The following is an 18,446-nucleotide window of genomic DNA, read 5'->3' as shown; positions in this document are numbered from 1 at the left end:
GCAGAAAAAGCTGCATTCCAGAAGGTTCCAAGCATGCACAGAAGGGAAGAGTACAAAGTGTAGACTGGGAGGGGGTTTCTCCTTGTTTATGGTCAGGTGACAGGCTATACTTCTCCCTCCACACAGAAGCACCCACGGGCACTCCAGGACTGTTCTGCATCTAGGCCAGAGAGACATGTATTCAAACTCAACAGAAGCTTCCTTTTGCGTCAATGGCAGCTTGCTGGGTTTGGCTTCCCAGATGCAGGACTCACACCTTCATTCCAAGGTGGCTAATGTCAGTCGAGCTGTTATACCATAAGATTTTGCTTTATGCCCTTAATAGGGACAATAGGGCAGAATAGTCCATTATCTTTACACACTCAGTGAGAAATGCTTCTTTACACTGTCAACACAAAGGCCCCTTTCCAAAGACGTGAGCGCACAGGGAAACAGTTCTGCCTTCAGTTTAGGCATGAACTATGCAAACCCTTTCTGTTCTTCTCCCCACAGAATGGGAATCAAGTTCACTTCCAACCTTTGTTTTGAGGGCTGGAGGTTTAGAAAACTTCCTTAAAAATAAGAAAGTCATTAAAAGGGAAGCAAGTTAAGTTTCTAGCCATCTGTATGACCAGTACTGTACTGTGGTTTTTCCTGGACCAGTGTTGTCACCCAATCACAATGTGACTAATTTCTAGAGACCCTAGTTCCTATTTTCAAGATAAAGACATTAAATTTTTCCTTGCAAAAGGATTATAATAACATAAATAGAAAATAGAATTTTTTAGGGAGCAAGGATCTAAAACACAGATGTTCTTGAGTACACATTCTCAATGGGGGCATAAGTCTTACTCATATGTATCAAGCCCCAAAATACATAGTTCATAAACACGTACACAGAATATGTGTGGTATTATAATTTCATGGGGGAAGACAATGACAAAAAATACATTTAATAAGGCTCTTTAGGGAGGTGAGAATGAAAAATTTGAAAACCAGAGCTATAGACTATTTTATCAAGTCAAGAATACCAAAATCAATTCCATTTTAGTGATAATTCAAGATCCCTGGATAAAAGAGAAAGTCATGGTGGTTATACTTCTAACCAATGTATCTGTGAATGGATCCAATTCTGTGGCCTTTGCTTCTCCTAGCAGAAGTCACTAAAATTTGTGAAGTGTAAAGAAAACTCTAGGATTAATTTTTAAAAAGTTTATGAGTCATTAAGTTTACAACACATACAGAGAGTACAAACCAAGAAAAGTACATTTATTTAAGTTACTAAAATAGCTTTTAAAGTCCTTTATAGATCAACTGCTATAATTATTTTCCCTGAAAGGTAAGTAAAATTAATTACTTTATTTTGGTCAGTGAAATGTTAATAAAAGCATGTTTCTTCATACAATATATAGGTATAAAATAAGCCTTTTCAAAGACACTTGCCTTAGAATCCTCTATAAATCAGATAATCTGACTTCTGACAGGAACAAATTACAGTAAGAGGTATAAATTGATGAATACTGGTAGTCCTAGTGGGAAGAAATTAGACCCCTCTACTACCAGTCATGGGATCCTCAAAAGTTAAATGGTGAAGCCAATGACTGGCTCTAGGATTCTAAAAACAGTATTTTCATTTAAAGGTTTATTGATAATTAAAAAAAGATAGCTCTAGAATTTTACGATTCTAAGCAAACCAAAGCAGTTGATAGATGAGAAGGCTGTTATCGATGCAAAGTTACAACTAAAATGCTATAGTACAGTAATGCACAGTAGTACATTTGAACATTCTTCATATGCGGTAAAGTTCACTTTCTTTTTGGCTTGAGGCACTCAATAAACTTAATCATGTGCATAGTAAATCTTTTTATTTGTTCTGAGAGTGTAACTAAAAAATTTTAGACTGCTACAAGTGGACTCTCAGAAAATTAAATCCTTCAATAGCCCAGAAAAGCTGTTTAACAAATGGTTCACTCACCTTACGGATATTATCAAAAATAAACTGCTCTGAATTTACCTGCCCTTAAAAGTCAGATGAACAAACATCTTAACCTCATGATATACATGCTTCAAAATCTTTGGGAGACCAAAACTTTCTTAAAAGGTGAAAAACAAAAAACAACCCAAAAAAACAAAAAGGACACAGGAAAACAAATCCCAACAGAATTCACTGAGAATGGAGTTTAGATAACTATGTCTGACTAGTCTAAGTCTCAAGGGGCTTAATATTTCATCCTAAAGACTTATTTTCCCCATGCTCCAATTTCCCTCTTCTCCTTTGCCTCCTTCTTCCGTACTCTCTAAAACAAAGAGAAAAAAACAAAACAAAACCCAAACACACACTAGGATAATCTTCCATTACTTCTGTTCCTACACGCACGCAGAAGCTGACTAAGGAACTCAAACCTAAGTGAAGTAAAAGAAAACAAAATGGGGAAACCCAGTTGCATTTCAGGAGCTGCCTTACTAATAACAAACTCGGTAAAAAGTCTAAGTTAAAAACTGGGAGAATTCGTAGGAAGGATTTTCTAGTGCTTCCCATTGGTCATACCATAGCAGTGATGATTCAACCTAGAATCTGAATTGACCCTCTATGGAACTGCATATAACTTACAGTCCTCAGATACTAGTAACACAGATCGCAATGGAAATAGGGAAATGTTTCACTCAAATAACAGGTAACAGACTGGACAAATGATTTAGATGTTCCATGTTTCATAAAAACTTCCTTTCAAAATAAAGCAGTTCTTTCAAAAAGAGCTCTAAATTCTGTCTCTGATTAGAAAGTCTGGAAAATTCTCAGAAGTTGAGGCATGATTTCTCTTCTGTCAACCTTTATAAGCAGATGCCCCTTTTCAGGGCATTTTCAGGCTGCACAGGCAGGACTAGGTGGGAAATACGGCTCCAGAGCCCACTCAGCTTGTCGGGGTCCATGTGTGCGTGGGAGCTGGGTGTGTTAGAGCTGATGAACTTGACCTTGAGGAAATCCCTCACTTTTTCTTCAATTTCCTTTAGGCCTAGACTGGTTCCAAGTGTCTCCTCCTCCAACAGCACAGTTAGGACCAGGGCCACGTCTTTGAAGGCCGCGTTCTCATGGTCACAGTACTTGTAGAAGATCAAGGTGGAGCCCGCGGGCAGCGACTCGAAGCGGTGCACCACGGCGGCCTTCTGGCCGTTTTGGAACCCGTTGCTCAGCTCGCGGTCCACCTCCAGTTTCACAGCATCACTGTCCTGAGCAGCCTTGCCCGTCCCGTCGATCCGGATGGCGGGGACACTCTGGAAGGACGAGTAGGCATCGGCGATCTGTTCACTCAGACACTTGAGTGCTTCCTCGGCGTCGCGGGCAGCGGTCAGCAGCAAGATGGCGGGCTGGGGCCGCGGCTGGGAGCTATTGAGATGCTTCTCCAGGAGTGTCAGGCTCCTCTTCCACAGCTTCTCGTCTTGACCTTGGTACTTATCCATAAGTTGTTTCATCTGGTTCTGGAACTCTTGCACAGCGGTGGTTTTTACCTCAGAAAAATAAAAAGAGCACCCCCAAATCCCAAGAAGTATTAGGAGAACTATCGGCAACCACTTCATCTTGACCAAAGATGCATTTTTGGGTTGTCCAGTCACGTCTGCCCAGGAAAAAAAAATGACAGATACAAATATAATTTTCTTAGACCCAAAGGCAAGTCATTTATAAAACCAATGTTAATCATTATAAACACTAAACAAAGGAACAAATACAAAGAGGGAGCTGATAATTTACTTTCTTAGAGAAATAATTACTTGTTTTCATGAAAGCTCACACCCATGGGTTTCTTTTGTTTGTTTTTGTTTTATTTTACTGATTTTAGAGACAGAGGAAGAAAGAGAGAGAGACAGGAACATGGGTCTGTTCCTGTAGGTGTCCTGATCAGGGATTGAACCGGCAACCTCTGTGCTTCAGGAAGATGTTCTAACCAACTGAGCTAACTGGCCAGGGCCTCATAGGTTTCTTTTTAAAGATTTTATTTTTATTCTTTTTTTTTGTGACAGAGAAAGAGAGAGTGACAGAGAAAGGGACAAATAGGGACAGACAGGTAAGAAAGGGAGAGAGATGTGGCTCCTCAGTCTTCTTAGTTGTTCATTGATTGCTTTCTCATATGTGCCTTGAAGGGGGGGGTGAGCTAGCAGACCAAGCAACCCCTTGCTCAAGCCAGTGACCTTTGGGCTCAAGCCAGTGAACCCACACTCAAGCCGGATGAGCCCATGCTCAAGCAGGCAACCTCAGAATCTCAAACCTGGGTCCTCCGCATCCCAGTCTGACGCTCTATCCACTGCGCCACTGCCTCGTCAGGCTAATCTTTTTATTCTTGATGGCCATGCGTTCAAGGTTATCAGTTTCACTTGACTGTCCTTCATTATGTGGTTAAAATTATTTATCTCACTAAAACTCAAGTCTTGTGTATAAATCTTAATGTTCTGTGTGAAGAAATGAGAAGCACACATACAGCACTTCTGATGCACAGCACAGTACAGGTTTCTCAGGAGAAGGATTTTGTGCCACTGAGTTGAGCTGAACTAGAGATTTTCTAATAAAATTTTTACTGAAAGAACAGTGACAAATATCAGACTTGCATATTTAATAGCAATTTTCTTTTGTAATTTTATAATTTTATTTATTTACTTCTTTAGTGAAGAAGGGAGAAAGAGGGAGAGAATGGGAGAAGGAGGCAGTGGGAGAGGGAGAGGATGAAGAGAGGGAGAGAGAGAGAGAAGAAGAGAAAGAGAAAGAAAGAGAGAGACAGAGAAGAAGAGAAAGAGAGAGAGAGAAAGAGAGAGAGAGAGAGAGAGAGAGAGAAACATCCATTTATTGTTCCACCTATTTATGCATTCATTAGTTGATTCTTGTATGTGCCCTGCCCGGGGATCGAACCTAAAACCTTGACACATTGGAGTAACACTCCAACAAACTGAGCTACCTGGCCAGGACCAATAGCCATTTTCTTGAAAATGAAATAACCTGACAACTGACAGTATTTATTGCTATTATAAAATTCAAGGTTTCAAGTAAATATTAGGATTGTGAAAATATTATATCTGCCACTATCAGTTTGAAAGCTCCCAGTTCTTAAATATCTTTTTGTCTTGAGGCTGGTGTGATTTTAACAAATATAATTTTAAAATATTGTATTACAAATGTCTCAACATTTGGAAGAACTACGTAACTTAGTGAACCAGTATTTCCAACTGACCAGTGCTTGATATTCTACTCAAAGTACAACAAAGACCAATAGATTTCATAGAATACAAAAAGTTCATGATTGTGGTGTCAGACTGCTCATTTCAAATAACATTTAGAAATTACCACTTGTTGAATTATGGAGAGTATCAAAATAAGAATATCCACAATTACCTGAAACTATTAAAATTCTACATATCTGTATAAAGCTGGATTTTCTGAAGATACTTCAACCAAAATAATATACTGCAACACACTGAATGCAGAAAGCAGATATGAGAATATAGCTCTATAATGTTAAGCCAGGCATTAAAAAGATTAGAAAAAATATAAAGCAATTTGTCACTCTTCTTACTAAATTATTTAAAAATAAATAAGAAAAACTTTTTCAATTTTAATATCTAGGTAAATATAAACAGGTATAACCCATATGTATATATATTTTAATAAAGGTCTTTGGAGTACTTATTAATTTTACTCAAGAAAGTGGCATTGAGATAAAAAACTGCGAGAATTACTATTGTTCTTAGTACTTAGTCAGGATAATAGACAGGCTTAGAAAACTAAACTTGTCCCCAAGAGTACAGAAAAGATAAGTGGTCCAACTGTATTCAAATACGAACCCGTGGACTCTAAAACCCCTGGCAATCTCATTATGTTATGCTATGCGCAGTCTTTTCTTGACTTAGCAAGGTTTACTCGGTTAATAGTAGCTTTAGTTACTAATTTTTACTTTTGGTCTTAAGGACAATAAAGTGAAGAGGAAAACCAGATGTCATTTCATATAGTTACCCTCAAAGAATTTCACTGTTAAAAAAACACATACATTTTCCTCTGAAGTGCTTACACTATAATTCTTCAAATAGTATTAAGTTATTTTGCTATAAGAAAAAGAAGTTAAAAACAATTATGGATTACTTTCAGAGACTCAATAAAAACTGAACAAACTTACGTTGGCTAAACGTTGATGAAGACTGGTTTCCAAACTGTGGTTTCTGAATGTTGTCATCTAATGATAAGAGTGATAAAAATTATCAATTTATATCTCATAACTTACTTATTACCAACAGAGAAAGAAAATAAGAAGTCTATCCAGATAAAAGAAGTGCAGACCAGCCAGAAACAGGAGAAAAAAGTAGAAATGCCCAGTAGAATGACAGGTCCTTGAGACAGGAACTCACTCCTCCCACAGTACCGCCGGTGTGTGGTGGTCTAGGATAGAGCATACTCATTCACCGTGTGAGCAAGCCTGGAAGTATTTGATGGGAGTTGTGAAACTTCTGGGACAAAGTTAGGAGGACCAAGTACCTAAGCACAACTATAATAAAAGGAAACATACGCTGGCTGAAAAATTGACATAAATTAAAACTATTGCCTAGTGATGATGCTGCAAAGAGGAAAAAAAGAATGAAATATGGATTATGGATTATTGAACTATCTGGATAAGGACTTTTTAAAATTATTTTTATTTATTTATTCATTTTAGAGAAAAGAGAGAGAGAGAGAGAGAGGAGGAGGAGCAGGAAGCAAAAAGTCCCATATGTGCCTTGACCGGGCAAGCCCAGGGTTTTGAAATGGTGACCTCAGCATTCCAGGTCAACGCTTGATCCAATGTGCCACCACAGGTCAGGCTGGATAAGGTATTTTAATGCAACACTGAATCTTACCCTTATTTGCTACCTCAAACTGATTAAAAAATTTCCTCTGGTGCTTCTGATGACTTCAAAAATAAGTGATTTTTAAAAATTATTTTGGTTGGAAAAATGAGTAAAAAAAGTGAAGGGATTAAGAAGTACAAATTGGCAGTACAAGAGTCACAGGAATGTAAAGTATAATAGGAAATATAGTCCATAATATTTTTTTAACTCTGTATGGGGCCAGGTGGGTACCAGACTTATGAGGAATCACTTTGTAAGTTATACATATAAACATCTAACCTGAAAATAAAATACTAAATGTCTACTGTAATTTAAAAAAATTTTAATGTAAAAATTACATTAAAAAAACTACATCATTTCTGTTAATAGACAAGTAAATCTGTTTTAGAGTTGTGGCTAAACAATAGATTTCAAAAATAGTTTTCTCACAATTTCATTGAATCTCTACCTCTTTTGTTACTTTAAAAAACAAATTAAAAACTTTCCCAACTCTTCCCTTTTCCCCTCTCTTCTTCTTGTTTTACTTGCCCATAGGTTTTAATCTCTAAGAGAGAGGTTAGAGAAGGACAGGTTCAGAAGGTGAATAAGCTAAGTTACTCATTTGTATGATCTACATTTACCAAAATTGACCTCTATCACTTGTCTGAAGTTACAAATGTTATATCTATATAAATGATCTTTCTGGTGTATCTTCCTGGTGTTTATCAACAGCTTTCATTTGAGAAATCCTGAACTAAACTGGAGAAGCAAGATTAGCACTGCTAAGGTGCAGTGACAGTCTTTTTGGTCATATGATAAAAAAACCTCAAACGAAACAAATGACATCAACCTTAACAATAAAGGCATATTGTTTTACAATTACTAGTTAAGCCTAGGAAAATACATCTATAAGGCTGTTTATAAATCACAGCAGTCTTCTACTGTCATTGAAAATACTTTCCTCCTGCTCACTGTTCTTATCTTAAAGTCCTTGTGTGGTTAAAGGTCTAAAATATTGGCCCTGGCTGGTTGGGTCAGTGTGTGTGGAAGTCCCAGGTTCGACTTCTGGTCAGGGCACACAGAAGAAATGACCATCTGCTTCTCCACCCCTTTCTCTCCCTTTTTTCTTCCCTTCCCACAGCCAGTGGCTCAACTGGTTTGAGCACATCTGCCCAGATGCTGAGGATGGCTCCATGGGGCCTATCGCCTCAGGCACTAAAAATAGCTCGGTTGTGAGCAGAGCATTGGCCCCAGACAGGGGCTGCTGGGTGGATCCTGGCCAGGGGCACGTGGGGGTCTGTCTCTGTCTCCCCTCCTCTCACTTGGAAAAGAAAAAAAAAAGTATAAAATAATGTTACCTGAACTTTAATGTGCAAACTTATAAGGTATATAATTTCCATACAACCTTCAAAGCCACACACACACACACACACACACACACACACTATATAGGGCTATCAATCAGTATACAACTATTTAAACCATAATAAACACACTAACTTAAGACAAAGTAGGAAGGCAAACACATACAATACAAAAAATTAGCTACAAATTCAGCAACTAAGAGATCTACTGTATTTCTATATTCCAACCAGGTCTTCAATATAATTATTTCCCTTCTACACTGCATTTGCAGTGTCTTATTGGAAAAAATAAAAACTATACTTTTCTTTCAGTCTTAAACAAGTCCACTTTATTACATAAAATCTCCCAGCTTTATTTTTACTTTTTTATTAAAACAGTTTTATAATACTGTATACTAAACTTCATTTATCTAAAAGTAATCTGATATTAATTACCCAGAATATATAGTTAAGAACTAAGAAATAACATAAAGTCTCTGAGCTTTTCTTAGAATATATATTCAAATTCATGCATCGCTCAGGTCTTCAAAGTAAATTTTAACTTTTTATACTGGTTATAAACATAATCCTAATAAACTGAGTAATAATATTTGGCTTCCTAACTCTGGTAGGACAGGAAGAGCAAACTGTAAGAAGAAAGGGTCTTCCAAAAGTAGGTACACACAACAGTTAAGAAATGACAGCCAATAAGACAAGGGCAAAAAAGCTAATCCCGTTTAGACAACTGAAGAGCTCTTATGTGCAGTGAAACTTCATTGCTGGGAAAAATGAATTGTGACCATTTATTACTCATGGGAAACAAAACCATAGAGCTTACCTTGCCCAATTATAGTCAGTCATTTCATGAGCAAGAGACACATGATGGGAATGTTTATATTATCTAAATAAAAGGGGATGCCTGATGACTTTGACACCTACTGTAATTAGATGAGTAAAGAAGGGAGAGAGATTAAGGGTCACTTAAGGCATAGAATTTTATTTTTTATAGTCAAGATTTAATATAAACACATTGCCAGAGAAATTATGATGGACACTGAATCCAAAATATAATTGTTTCATCACATGTATTTGTGGTATTTCTTAAAATCTGTGACATTCAATTCATTCTATACCTAAACATAAAAATACAATTTGTGGATTTCAGCCTTTATTACTTAAAATAATGGGTATGCAAAGCTGTCCCAAGTTTACTTACATAGAAATAAACAAAATCTGCTAAAAATAAAAAACAGGTATTGTTAAAACAGCAGATTCTCATTATCATAGAGACTGTGCTGCTGGTAGACAGAACCGACAACTGGTCCAGTCTAGACCCATCACCCACTCACTGGTGTGCTCACACCACTACCTACACTTCGTATCTGGTCCGTCTCTGTCAGGCCAAGCAGACAGGAATAACTAAACTAGTAACCATAGTTTTGTCCTTTACCAATGAAATCACAAACAACCTAAATGCTTATCTGAATAACTATATATTTTTGCATGTTAAATAACCAAGAAAAAGAGCAAATAAAACTATTTCAATAACAGGTAGAGATTTATTAACTTACTTCGTATCCTCGGCCTTATTCCTGGGGTTTCAATCCCAACAGGTTTTTTTTGCCTTCTTGGGCCTGAAGCAAATACATATATCAAAATATCATTTCACATACTCTGAAAATGTATACCAGACCCCAGTGTTAGAGATAATGTCAAAGGACCACATCAGTGAAGATAAACTATCTTCCAGGAAAATAGGTAGTAACTAAATATACAGGGGTGGGCAAAAGTAGGGTAACAACAATAAATAACACAATAAGTAAATAATAACACAATAAACTCTGTTTCCCATACTTACAACACTGTTGCCCATTCCTGTAATCACCTAAGAAACAAAACTTTGTACACGTCCTTTGCTCTGGTCTCTGAGAATGACTGAGTTTAGCAACACTGAACTTGATTTCAATGTTATTTAAGAAAAGTTAATCCTTTACTCTTGCAAATAAATTACTTTTGGTAAAATGGTCCCAAACATATTTCCATTTCACGGAGAAAACTACCACATGTAGTACCAATGTGTGCTGAACTAAAAGGCAAAGAGGAGAAAATGACTCAAAATCCTACAAGCCCTTTTTGTTGGCAGAGTCAGACAGGCTAGAGCTGGCTGACCGGTAACAACCACCAGCCACTTACTTGGCACTGAATGTTGCTTATTAAGATACGTGAAGTCTGGACCTGAAACAGAAAACAGAAAAAGTCACTGAATACATGGAAATAAAACAATGAAGATACTGCATAAATGTTTTGCTTGTTTACTATGGATACTATAAAGCAAAGAAACAAAACCAAAACCTTTCTTTCATCAATCCCAAACATATACAATATGTAACTGTTTTCCCTTTTCTAAACTTCAAAATGTTCAGAAATTGGATATTACCATCAAAATAATGACAAACTGTATTAAATATTTACCTGGTGTCAGTGTAATTTTACTTAATTTCCACACTTTTTGTGGTGGATACTATATTATTCCTATTTTACAAAAAAGGAAACTGAAATTGACAACTTGCCCAGTTATGTATCTCAAAGTAGTAGGGCTGAGATGTAAACCCAGACTGTCCATCTACAATGTTATGTATTATGTAAGCAAATCTCTGGACACTGCAGAGTAGTTATGAAATAAAAGACGCTACTGCATGTGTTGGGGCTGTATTTCAGGACAACTGTAAAATAATACAACGGAACTCGAAAATGATACTACAATTCTTTTTTTTTTTTTTTTTTTTTTTCCCATTTTTCTGAAGCTGGAAACAGGGAGAGACAGTCAGACAGACTCCCGCATGCGCCCGACCGGGATCCACCCGGCACGCCCACCAGGGGCGACGCTCTGCCCACCAGGGGGCGATGCTCTGCCCATCCTGGGCGTCGCCATGTTGCGACCAGAGCCACTCTAGCGCCTGGGGCAGAGGCCAAGGAGCCATCCCCAGCGCCCGGGCCATCTTTGCTCCAATGGAGCCTTGGCTGCAGGAGGGGACGAGAGAGACAGAGAGGAAAGCGCGGCGGAGGGGTGGAGAAGCAAATGGGCGCTTCTCCTGTGTGCCCTGGCCGGGAATCGAACCCGGGTCCTCCGCACGCTAGGCCGACGCTCTACTGCTGAGCCAACCGGCCAGGGCGATACTACAATTCTAACAAGAGAAATTTCCAACTCTGCTTCAAAGAAATGAATTTCTTCTACCCATTAATACAAGTATCAATGTAAATTTTTTTTTTTATTCTTTTTTAAATTTTGTGAGAGGAGGAGAGGCAGGAAGACTGCTGCATGCGCCCTAACCAGGATCCACTCGGCAAGCCTACTAGGGGTGACGCTCTGCCCATCTGGGGCTGTTGCTCCATTGCAACCAGAGCCATTTTTTAGCGCCTGACGCAGAGGCCGTTGGAGACATCCTTAGAGCCTAAGGCCAACTTGCTCGAGCCAATGGATCCATGGCTGCGGGAGGGAAAGAGAGAAAGAGAGAAGGGAAAGAGGGGAAGAGAGAGAGAGAGAGAGAGAGAGAGAGAGAGAGAGAGGTGGACAGGGGGAGCGGGAAGCATCAGCTTGTAGTAGTTGCTTCTCATATATGCCCTGACTGGGCAAGTCTGGGGTTTCAAACAAGAGACCTTAGCATTCCAGGTATATGTTTTATCCACTGTGCCAACACAAATCAAGTCAAATTTATATTTCAAGCAAGAACATTTAACAAATCAGTGAAAGCTGTTTTTTTTAAATTCAAGTTCAAGGTTGAATAGAGATGATTAACTCAAGAAACAAAGATGCAGGATGAGGGTTTTAAAGCATTTCAAGTTTTACATTAAATTTGCAAAAGAGGATCTTTTTTTAATTAATTAATTAATTTATTTATTTTTAGAGAGGAGAGAGAGAGGGGGAGAGAGACAGAGAGAGGACAGAGAGAGAGAAGGGGGGAGAAGCTGGAAGCATCAACTCCCATATGTGCCTTGACCAGGCAAGCCCAGAGTTTTCAACCAGCAACCTCAGCATTTCCAGGTCAACGCTTTATCCACTGCGCCACCACAGGTCAGGCGCCAAAGAGGATCTTTATTTTTTTATTATTATTATTTTTTTTTTTTGTATTTTTCTGAAGCTAGAAACGGGGAGAGACAGTCAGACAGACTCCCGCATGCGCCCGACCGGGATCTACCCGGCACGCCCACCAGGGGCGATGCTCTGCCCTGACCAGAGCCACTTTAGCGCCTGGGGCAGAGGCCAAGGAGCCATCCCCAGCGCCCGGGCCATCTTTGCTCCAATGGAGCCTCGGCTGTGGGAAGGGAAGAGAGAGACAGAGAGGAAGGAGAGGGGGAGGGGTGGAGAAGCAGATGGGCGCTTCTCCTGTGTGCCCTGGCCGAGAATCGAACCTGGGACTTCTACACGCCAGGCCGATGCTCTACCACTGAGCCAACCGGCCAGGGCTTAAAAGAGGATCTTTAAAAATGAGAAGAGAGGCCTGACCAGGTGGTGGCGCAGTGGATAGAGCGTCAGACTGGGATGCGGAGGACCCAGGTTTGAGACCCCGAGGTCGCCAGCTTGAGCGTGGGCTCATCTGGCTTGAGCAAAGAGCTCACCAGCTTGGACCCAAGGTTGCTGGCTCCAGCAGGCGGTCACTCCGTCTGCTGAAGGCCCACGGTCAAGGCACATGTGAGAAAGCAATCAATGAACAACTAAGAAGTTGCAACTCGCAACGAGAAACTGATGATTGATGCTTCTCATCTCTCTCCGTTCCTGTCTGTCTGTCCCTGTCTATCTCTGCCTCTGTAAAAAAAAAAAAAAAAAGATTAAAAAAAAAAAAAAATGAGAAGAGAGTGCCCTGGCCAGATAGCTCAGTTGGTTAAAGCATCATCCCAAAATACAGAGATTTCTGGTTCGATCCCTGGTCAGGGCACATATAGGAACAGATGTTTCTGTCTCTCTCCTGCACGCTCTCTCTCTCATTCTCTCTCTAAAATCATTAAAATAAACACACACAAAAAAAAAAAAATGAGAAGAGCACTGAGCAAGCCCACAGGGAGATGTTTTAAGAGTGGAAAAAATGGCTCTACTTACTTGTTGGTAACAGCAAAGATGGTTCTGGATGTTGAACTGATGATCTGCTGGTTTGACCTAAAAAAATAAAAGAGAAATATAGTACAATACAGAGCATATTTAACTTTTTAAATGCACATTTTGCAAGAAAAAACGGAACAATACAAAAAGCAAAACTATCCAGATAAACCCCAGAGTATTCAACACTTATGTGCATTATTTTATTTTATTTATTTATTTATTTAATTTTATTTAGAAAATACTTTATTAGTTTCTGTAATCAAACTCATATAGAGAACTTGGGTGCATAATTTTAAGTTTCTAAAGAGTCAAGTTATAACTAAAAAATTAATTGATTATCTGTCTTTCCCATAACTGCTTATTTTTTGTATGTTTGTTAAGACAAGTAGTTTTATTAAGGGTTTTGAAATTTCTTAACCAGTCTTAACCACTTATTAAAGAAAAAAATATAAGACATATACATGGCATAGGTAAGGAGAAATTTGGAAAAGTTTATAATAATGAATCTTCTTAAAATCATTAATATCAATTTTTGTCTTAAATATCTCTTCTAAGCAGTCAATAATTATGTATGTTAGTATACTCTCCTTAAAGACATTTTCATATGGAATTGTATACTTGAAACCCTATATAATTTTATTAATCAATGTCACCCCAAGAAATTCAATAAAAATAATTTTTTTTTCATTTTTAGTGGAATTTGTAAGTAAATCTGTTGAAAAGCAATCAGATTGCTATTTTAGAAACAGAAGCATTTGACACATTCAAGTATGGAGGCTAAATATATTTGATATTATTTCTAGTATTAAAAAATTTTTGAGCATCAATCTCCAAACCTTATTTCTTCCTAACATTATATATATACTAAAATAATACATTAACTAATGTGTTATATATATTATAAAACAAAATAAATTTTAAATGGATGAAATAAAAAAAATATATGCATGAAATTCTAGTATTTTTTTCCTGCACTCCAATGTATTTTCTTGTACCTTTTCGGTGATGACTGACCTTGAAGATAATCTAGAAAGATCAGTATTTTCTTTTTTTTTTTAATTTTTTTATTTATTTTTTTATTTATTCATTTTAGAGCGGAGAAAGAGAGAGAGAGAGAGAGAGAGAGGAGAAACAGAGAGAGAGAAGGGGGGAGGAGCTGGAAGCATCAACTCCCATATGTGCCTTGACCAGGCAAGCCCAGGGTTTCGAACCGGCGACCTCAGCATTTCCAGGTCGACGCTTTATCCACTGCGCCACCACAGGTCAGGCCCAAGATCAGTATTTTCTTAATATGCTTAATGTCTTTGTTCTTTAGCTCGTTTTCTTTTACACTTGGGGTATGTTGCTTCAGTAAGAATTTATTAGAATTCCAAAGGGATCACAGAGCCTGGGGTTTATGTAGTTTCAAAGAGCTACATACGTTGGTACCAATAGCATTAAACTATTGGCTACATAAATGCTTAATTAGTTTCTAATTTTTAGAGCTTTATGTATACATATAAAAACTGGTAACAGCACTTAATTTAACTGTTTACGGTGTGCCAGGTACTTTCTAAGTGCTTTGCACACATGAATTAATTTAACCTCACAACCCAGATGAGGAAACTGAGGAGAAGTTAAGCAGCTGCCTGTGGGCACAGATCCAGTAGAAGAGGGGTGAAACCCACAGGCTCTGGCCCCAGAGCACTCTGTTCTTACCCACTATACTACAGTGCTGTATGTCTTTTGGGATTTCTGTATCAAGAAACAATGGGGAAAAATGAGGAAGGATGAGCAATATATAGAATACCAAATGCCTATAGACGAGGTTATGAGCTTATTTTTAAAGTGGAATGATTAAGTAGAACTTAGAAATTATAGAAGTTCTCAAAGGTGATGAGGGGAAAGTGGAGACAGTCTTCCAAGGGACTAAAATATAAAATCACTCATTTTGAGAGTTTACAAATTTGATCAGCACCCTCTTAAACCACAAATTCACATTTCCCACAAAATCGGTCAATTTTTTCCTTGAATAAACTTATATACAAGTTTATGTGAATAATCAAAAACTGTTATTGTTAACTTGCTGTGCATCTGAACAACCCAAAGATAAAAGTAGTTATTTAAGTATATTAAAACTTCCACCTGCCCTGGCTGGATAACTGAGTTGTTACAGAGTGCCGGCCTGTGCACAAAAGTTGCTGGTTCGATCCTCAGTCAGGGCACATACAGGAACACATCATTGTTCCTTTTTCTTTCTCTCTGTCCCCTTACCCTCTCTCTAAAAGCAACAAATCTGGTGTGAATGAAAACAAAACAAACAAAAAAACCTTCTGAAAAACTAACACGCTTGATAGTGTAGTGAGTACTAATTCTACAGTGATTGGTTTCCCTATCAAATTAAAAAAAACTACAGATAGCTCTTGTGAGCCCCAAAATATTGTATTCCATAAATATTAAATCAAGCTAAAAAGTGACTTGTTTAGATATTACATGATATTATATTATTAATTAGGTATACACACAGAATCAAGTTTTAATAAATATTATAAAGTACACAACTTTAAAAGTTTTAATAAAATATTTTAAAGTATATTTATGGAAAAGCAAATTCACAGAATACCTCTATATTTTAACTAAAAATACAGCTCCTAAGTATCATATAGGTATAAGGCAGTATTACCTTCAGGGTCAACAGAATCCGCGGACCTGTCATTAGCAGTAGTAACCGCACTGTCAGAGCTGTCCTGACAGTCTTCTTCAGAGTCCCCTAAAAAAAAAAAAAATACAGGACACACTGGTAGTCTTTATTCTAATGCTTTAAAGACCTGGATTAAAAAATAAAAACAAGCAATTCAACATTAAAGTGTTTTTAATTATCAGACACAGAATTGCTCTTTATTGCATTTACTATTTTCAGTCACAAAGTTTTAAATAAGCTCAAACTGAGCTCATTTATCTTATGTTCTCTGAATCATATAACTATATTCTCCATACAAATATTCAGAGTAATATCTAGATTACATTCTGAGGCTTTAATATAGAGCAAAAAAAAAAAAAAAAAGCATTAAATGGTGGAGTAATTTTAACTTATTGATTTTCCAATAATGTGTAAATTTAGACAAGATTAGTATATGCACACATACATGTCTGTATTTGTGTTTGCAAAAGTTATATATATATACATGCCCATACACAAACATTTCAGTATGCAGATGACTTATTAAATTATGGTGGACTTAAAAATGGACTAAATTGTTCTGTACCATTCAAACATATATTGGTTATGAGAATTTAAAAACTGTCATAATACCATGATCATCAGGACAATGCTCTAACCAACTGAGCTATCGGACCAAAGCTGAAGCATCTTTTCACATGGATTTTTGCCATCTGTATACATATCTTCTTTGCTGAGGTATCTGATAATGATAGGCCCATTTTTAAATCAAATTGTTTTTCTACTGTTGAGTTTAAAGAGTTCTTTGTATATTTTGGATAACAGCCCTTTATCAGATGTCATTTACAGGCCAATTTTTTTTTTTTTTGCATTTTTCTGAAGTTGGAAACAGGGAGAGACAGACAGACTCCCGCATGCGCCCGACCGGGATCCACCCGGCACGCCCACCAGGGGCGACGCTCTGCCCATCTTGGGCGTCGCCATGTTGCGACCAGAGCCACTCTAGCGCCTGAAGCAGAGGCCACAGAGCCATCCCCAGCGCCCGGGCCATTTTCGCTCCAATGGAGCCTTGGCTGCGGGAGGGGAAGAGAGAGACAGAGAGGAAGGCGCGGTGGAGGGGTGGAGAAGCAAATGAGCGCTTCTCCTATGTGCCCTGGCCGGGAATCGAACCCGGGTCCTCCGCACGCTAGGCCGATGCTCTACCGCTGAGCCAACCGGCCAGGGCTTTTTTTTTAATTTTTTTTACAGAGACAGAGTCAGAGAGAAGGATAGACAGGAACGAAGAGAGATGAGAAGCATCAATCATTAGTTTTTTGTTGCGCATTGCAACTCCTTGGTTGTTCATTGATTGCTCTCTCATATGTGCCTTGACTGCGGGCCTTCAGCAAACTGAGTAATCCCTTGCTTGAGCCAGTGACCCTGGGCTCAAGCTGGTGAGCTTTTGCTCAAACCAGATAAGCCTTCGCTCAAGTTAGCGACCTTGGGGTCTCGAACCTGGGTCTTCCGCATCCCAGTCCGACACTCTATCCACTGCGCCACTGCCTGGTCAGGCCAGGCCAAATGTTTTTAACAATGTTCAGCTTATCAATTATTTCTTTTATGGCTCGTGGCTTTGGTATACAGCCAAAAAGTCATCATATCCAAGGCCCTCCAGGATTTTTCCTATGTTATCTTCTAATAGTTTTATGTTGACATTTAGATCTGTGATCTGTTTTAAATTTTGTGAAGGGTATAAGGTCAGTGTCTAGATGCATATTTTGGCATGTGGATGTCCTGTTGTTTCAGCACCATTTGTTGAAAGGACTCTTTGCTCTATTGTATTGACTTTACTCCTTTGTCAAGTCAGTTGACTATATGTGGGTCTATTTATGGATTCCTTATTCTGTTCCATTGATCTATATATTTGTCCATTCTTTTGCCAATTCCACACTATCTTGATTACTGTAGCTAACAGTAATTCTTGAGGTTGAGTACTATCCTCCTACTTTGTTCACCACATTCAATACTATGTTTAGGTCTTTTGTCTCTCCATATAAACTTTAGAATGAGAGTGTGGATATCCGCAAAATAACTTGCTGGGATTTTGACTGGAATTGCATTGAGTCTTAGATTCAGCTGGGAAGAAATAACATCTTGACATTATTGAGTCTTCCTATCCATGAAAATGGAGTATCTCCTCCATTTAGTAGTTCTTTGATTTCATTAATTGGTTTTGTAGTTTCCCTCAAACTCTGACACATTTTATTAGATTCAGGTAAGTATTTCATGTTAAGGAATGCTGATAGTAATTCTACTCATAATTTTAAATTTCTCTTGTTCATTGCTGGTATATAGGAAAAGCGAGTGACTTCTGCACATTAACCTTGTATCCTACAATCTCATTATAACTGCTTATTAGTTTCAGCAGTTTTTTGTTGATTCTTTTGGATTTTCTATAGATGACCATGTCACTTGTGAACAAAGACAGTTTTATTTCTCCTTCCCAATTTGTAGACCTTTTATTCTCTCATGTCTTACTGAATTGGCTAGA

General features: G+C 38.1%; 1 protein-coding gene across 1 annotated transcript in view; it reads right to left on the bottom strand.

Moving 5' to 3' along the window:
* Positions 1-1,227: 1,227 nt before the first annotated feature.
* The window catches only part of TOR1AIP1 (torsin 1A interacting protein 1), a 28,851-nt gene continuing 11,632 nt past the window's right edge, over positions 1,228-18,446 (bottom strand). Inside the window, exons 4-9 of the mRNA XM_066261259.1 lie at positions 15,920-16,006; positions 13,258-13,314; positions 10,356-10,397; positions 9,734-9,796; positions 6,135-6,191; positions 1,228-3,593 (exon numbers count right to left, since the gene is read on the bottom strand). Coding sequence (XP_066117356.1) covers positions 2,812-3,593; positions 6,135-6,191; positions 9,734-9,796; positions 10,356-10,397; positions 13,258-13,314; positions 15,920-16,006 — 1,088 coding nt within the window. The 3' untranslated portion in view covers positions 1,228-2,811. The remainder of the gene's footprint in view (positions 3,594-6,134; positions 6,192-9,733; positions 9,797-10,355; positions 10,398-13,257; positions 13,315-15,919; positions 16,007-18,446) is intronic.

The sequence above is a fragment of the Saccopteryx bilineata genome, chromosome 2 (assembly GCF_036850765.1).
Source record: "Saccopteryx bilineata isolate mSacBil1 chromosome 2, mSacBil1_pri_phased_curated, whole genome shotgun sequence".
NCBI lineage: Eukaryota > Metazoa > Chordata > Mammalia > Chiroptera > Emballonuridae > Saccopteryx > Saccopteryx bilineata.
This window is presented reverse-complemented; position numbering and strand designations above follow the sequence as displayed.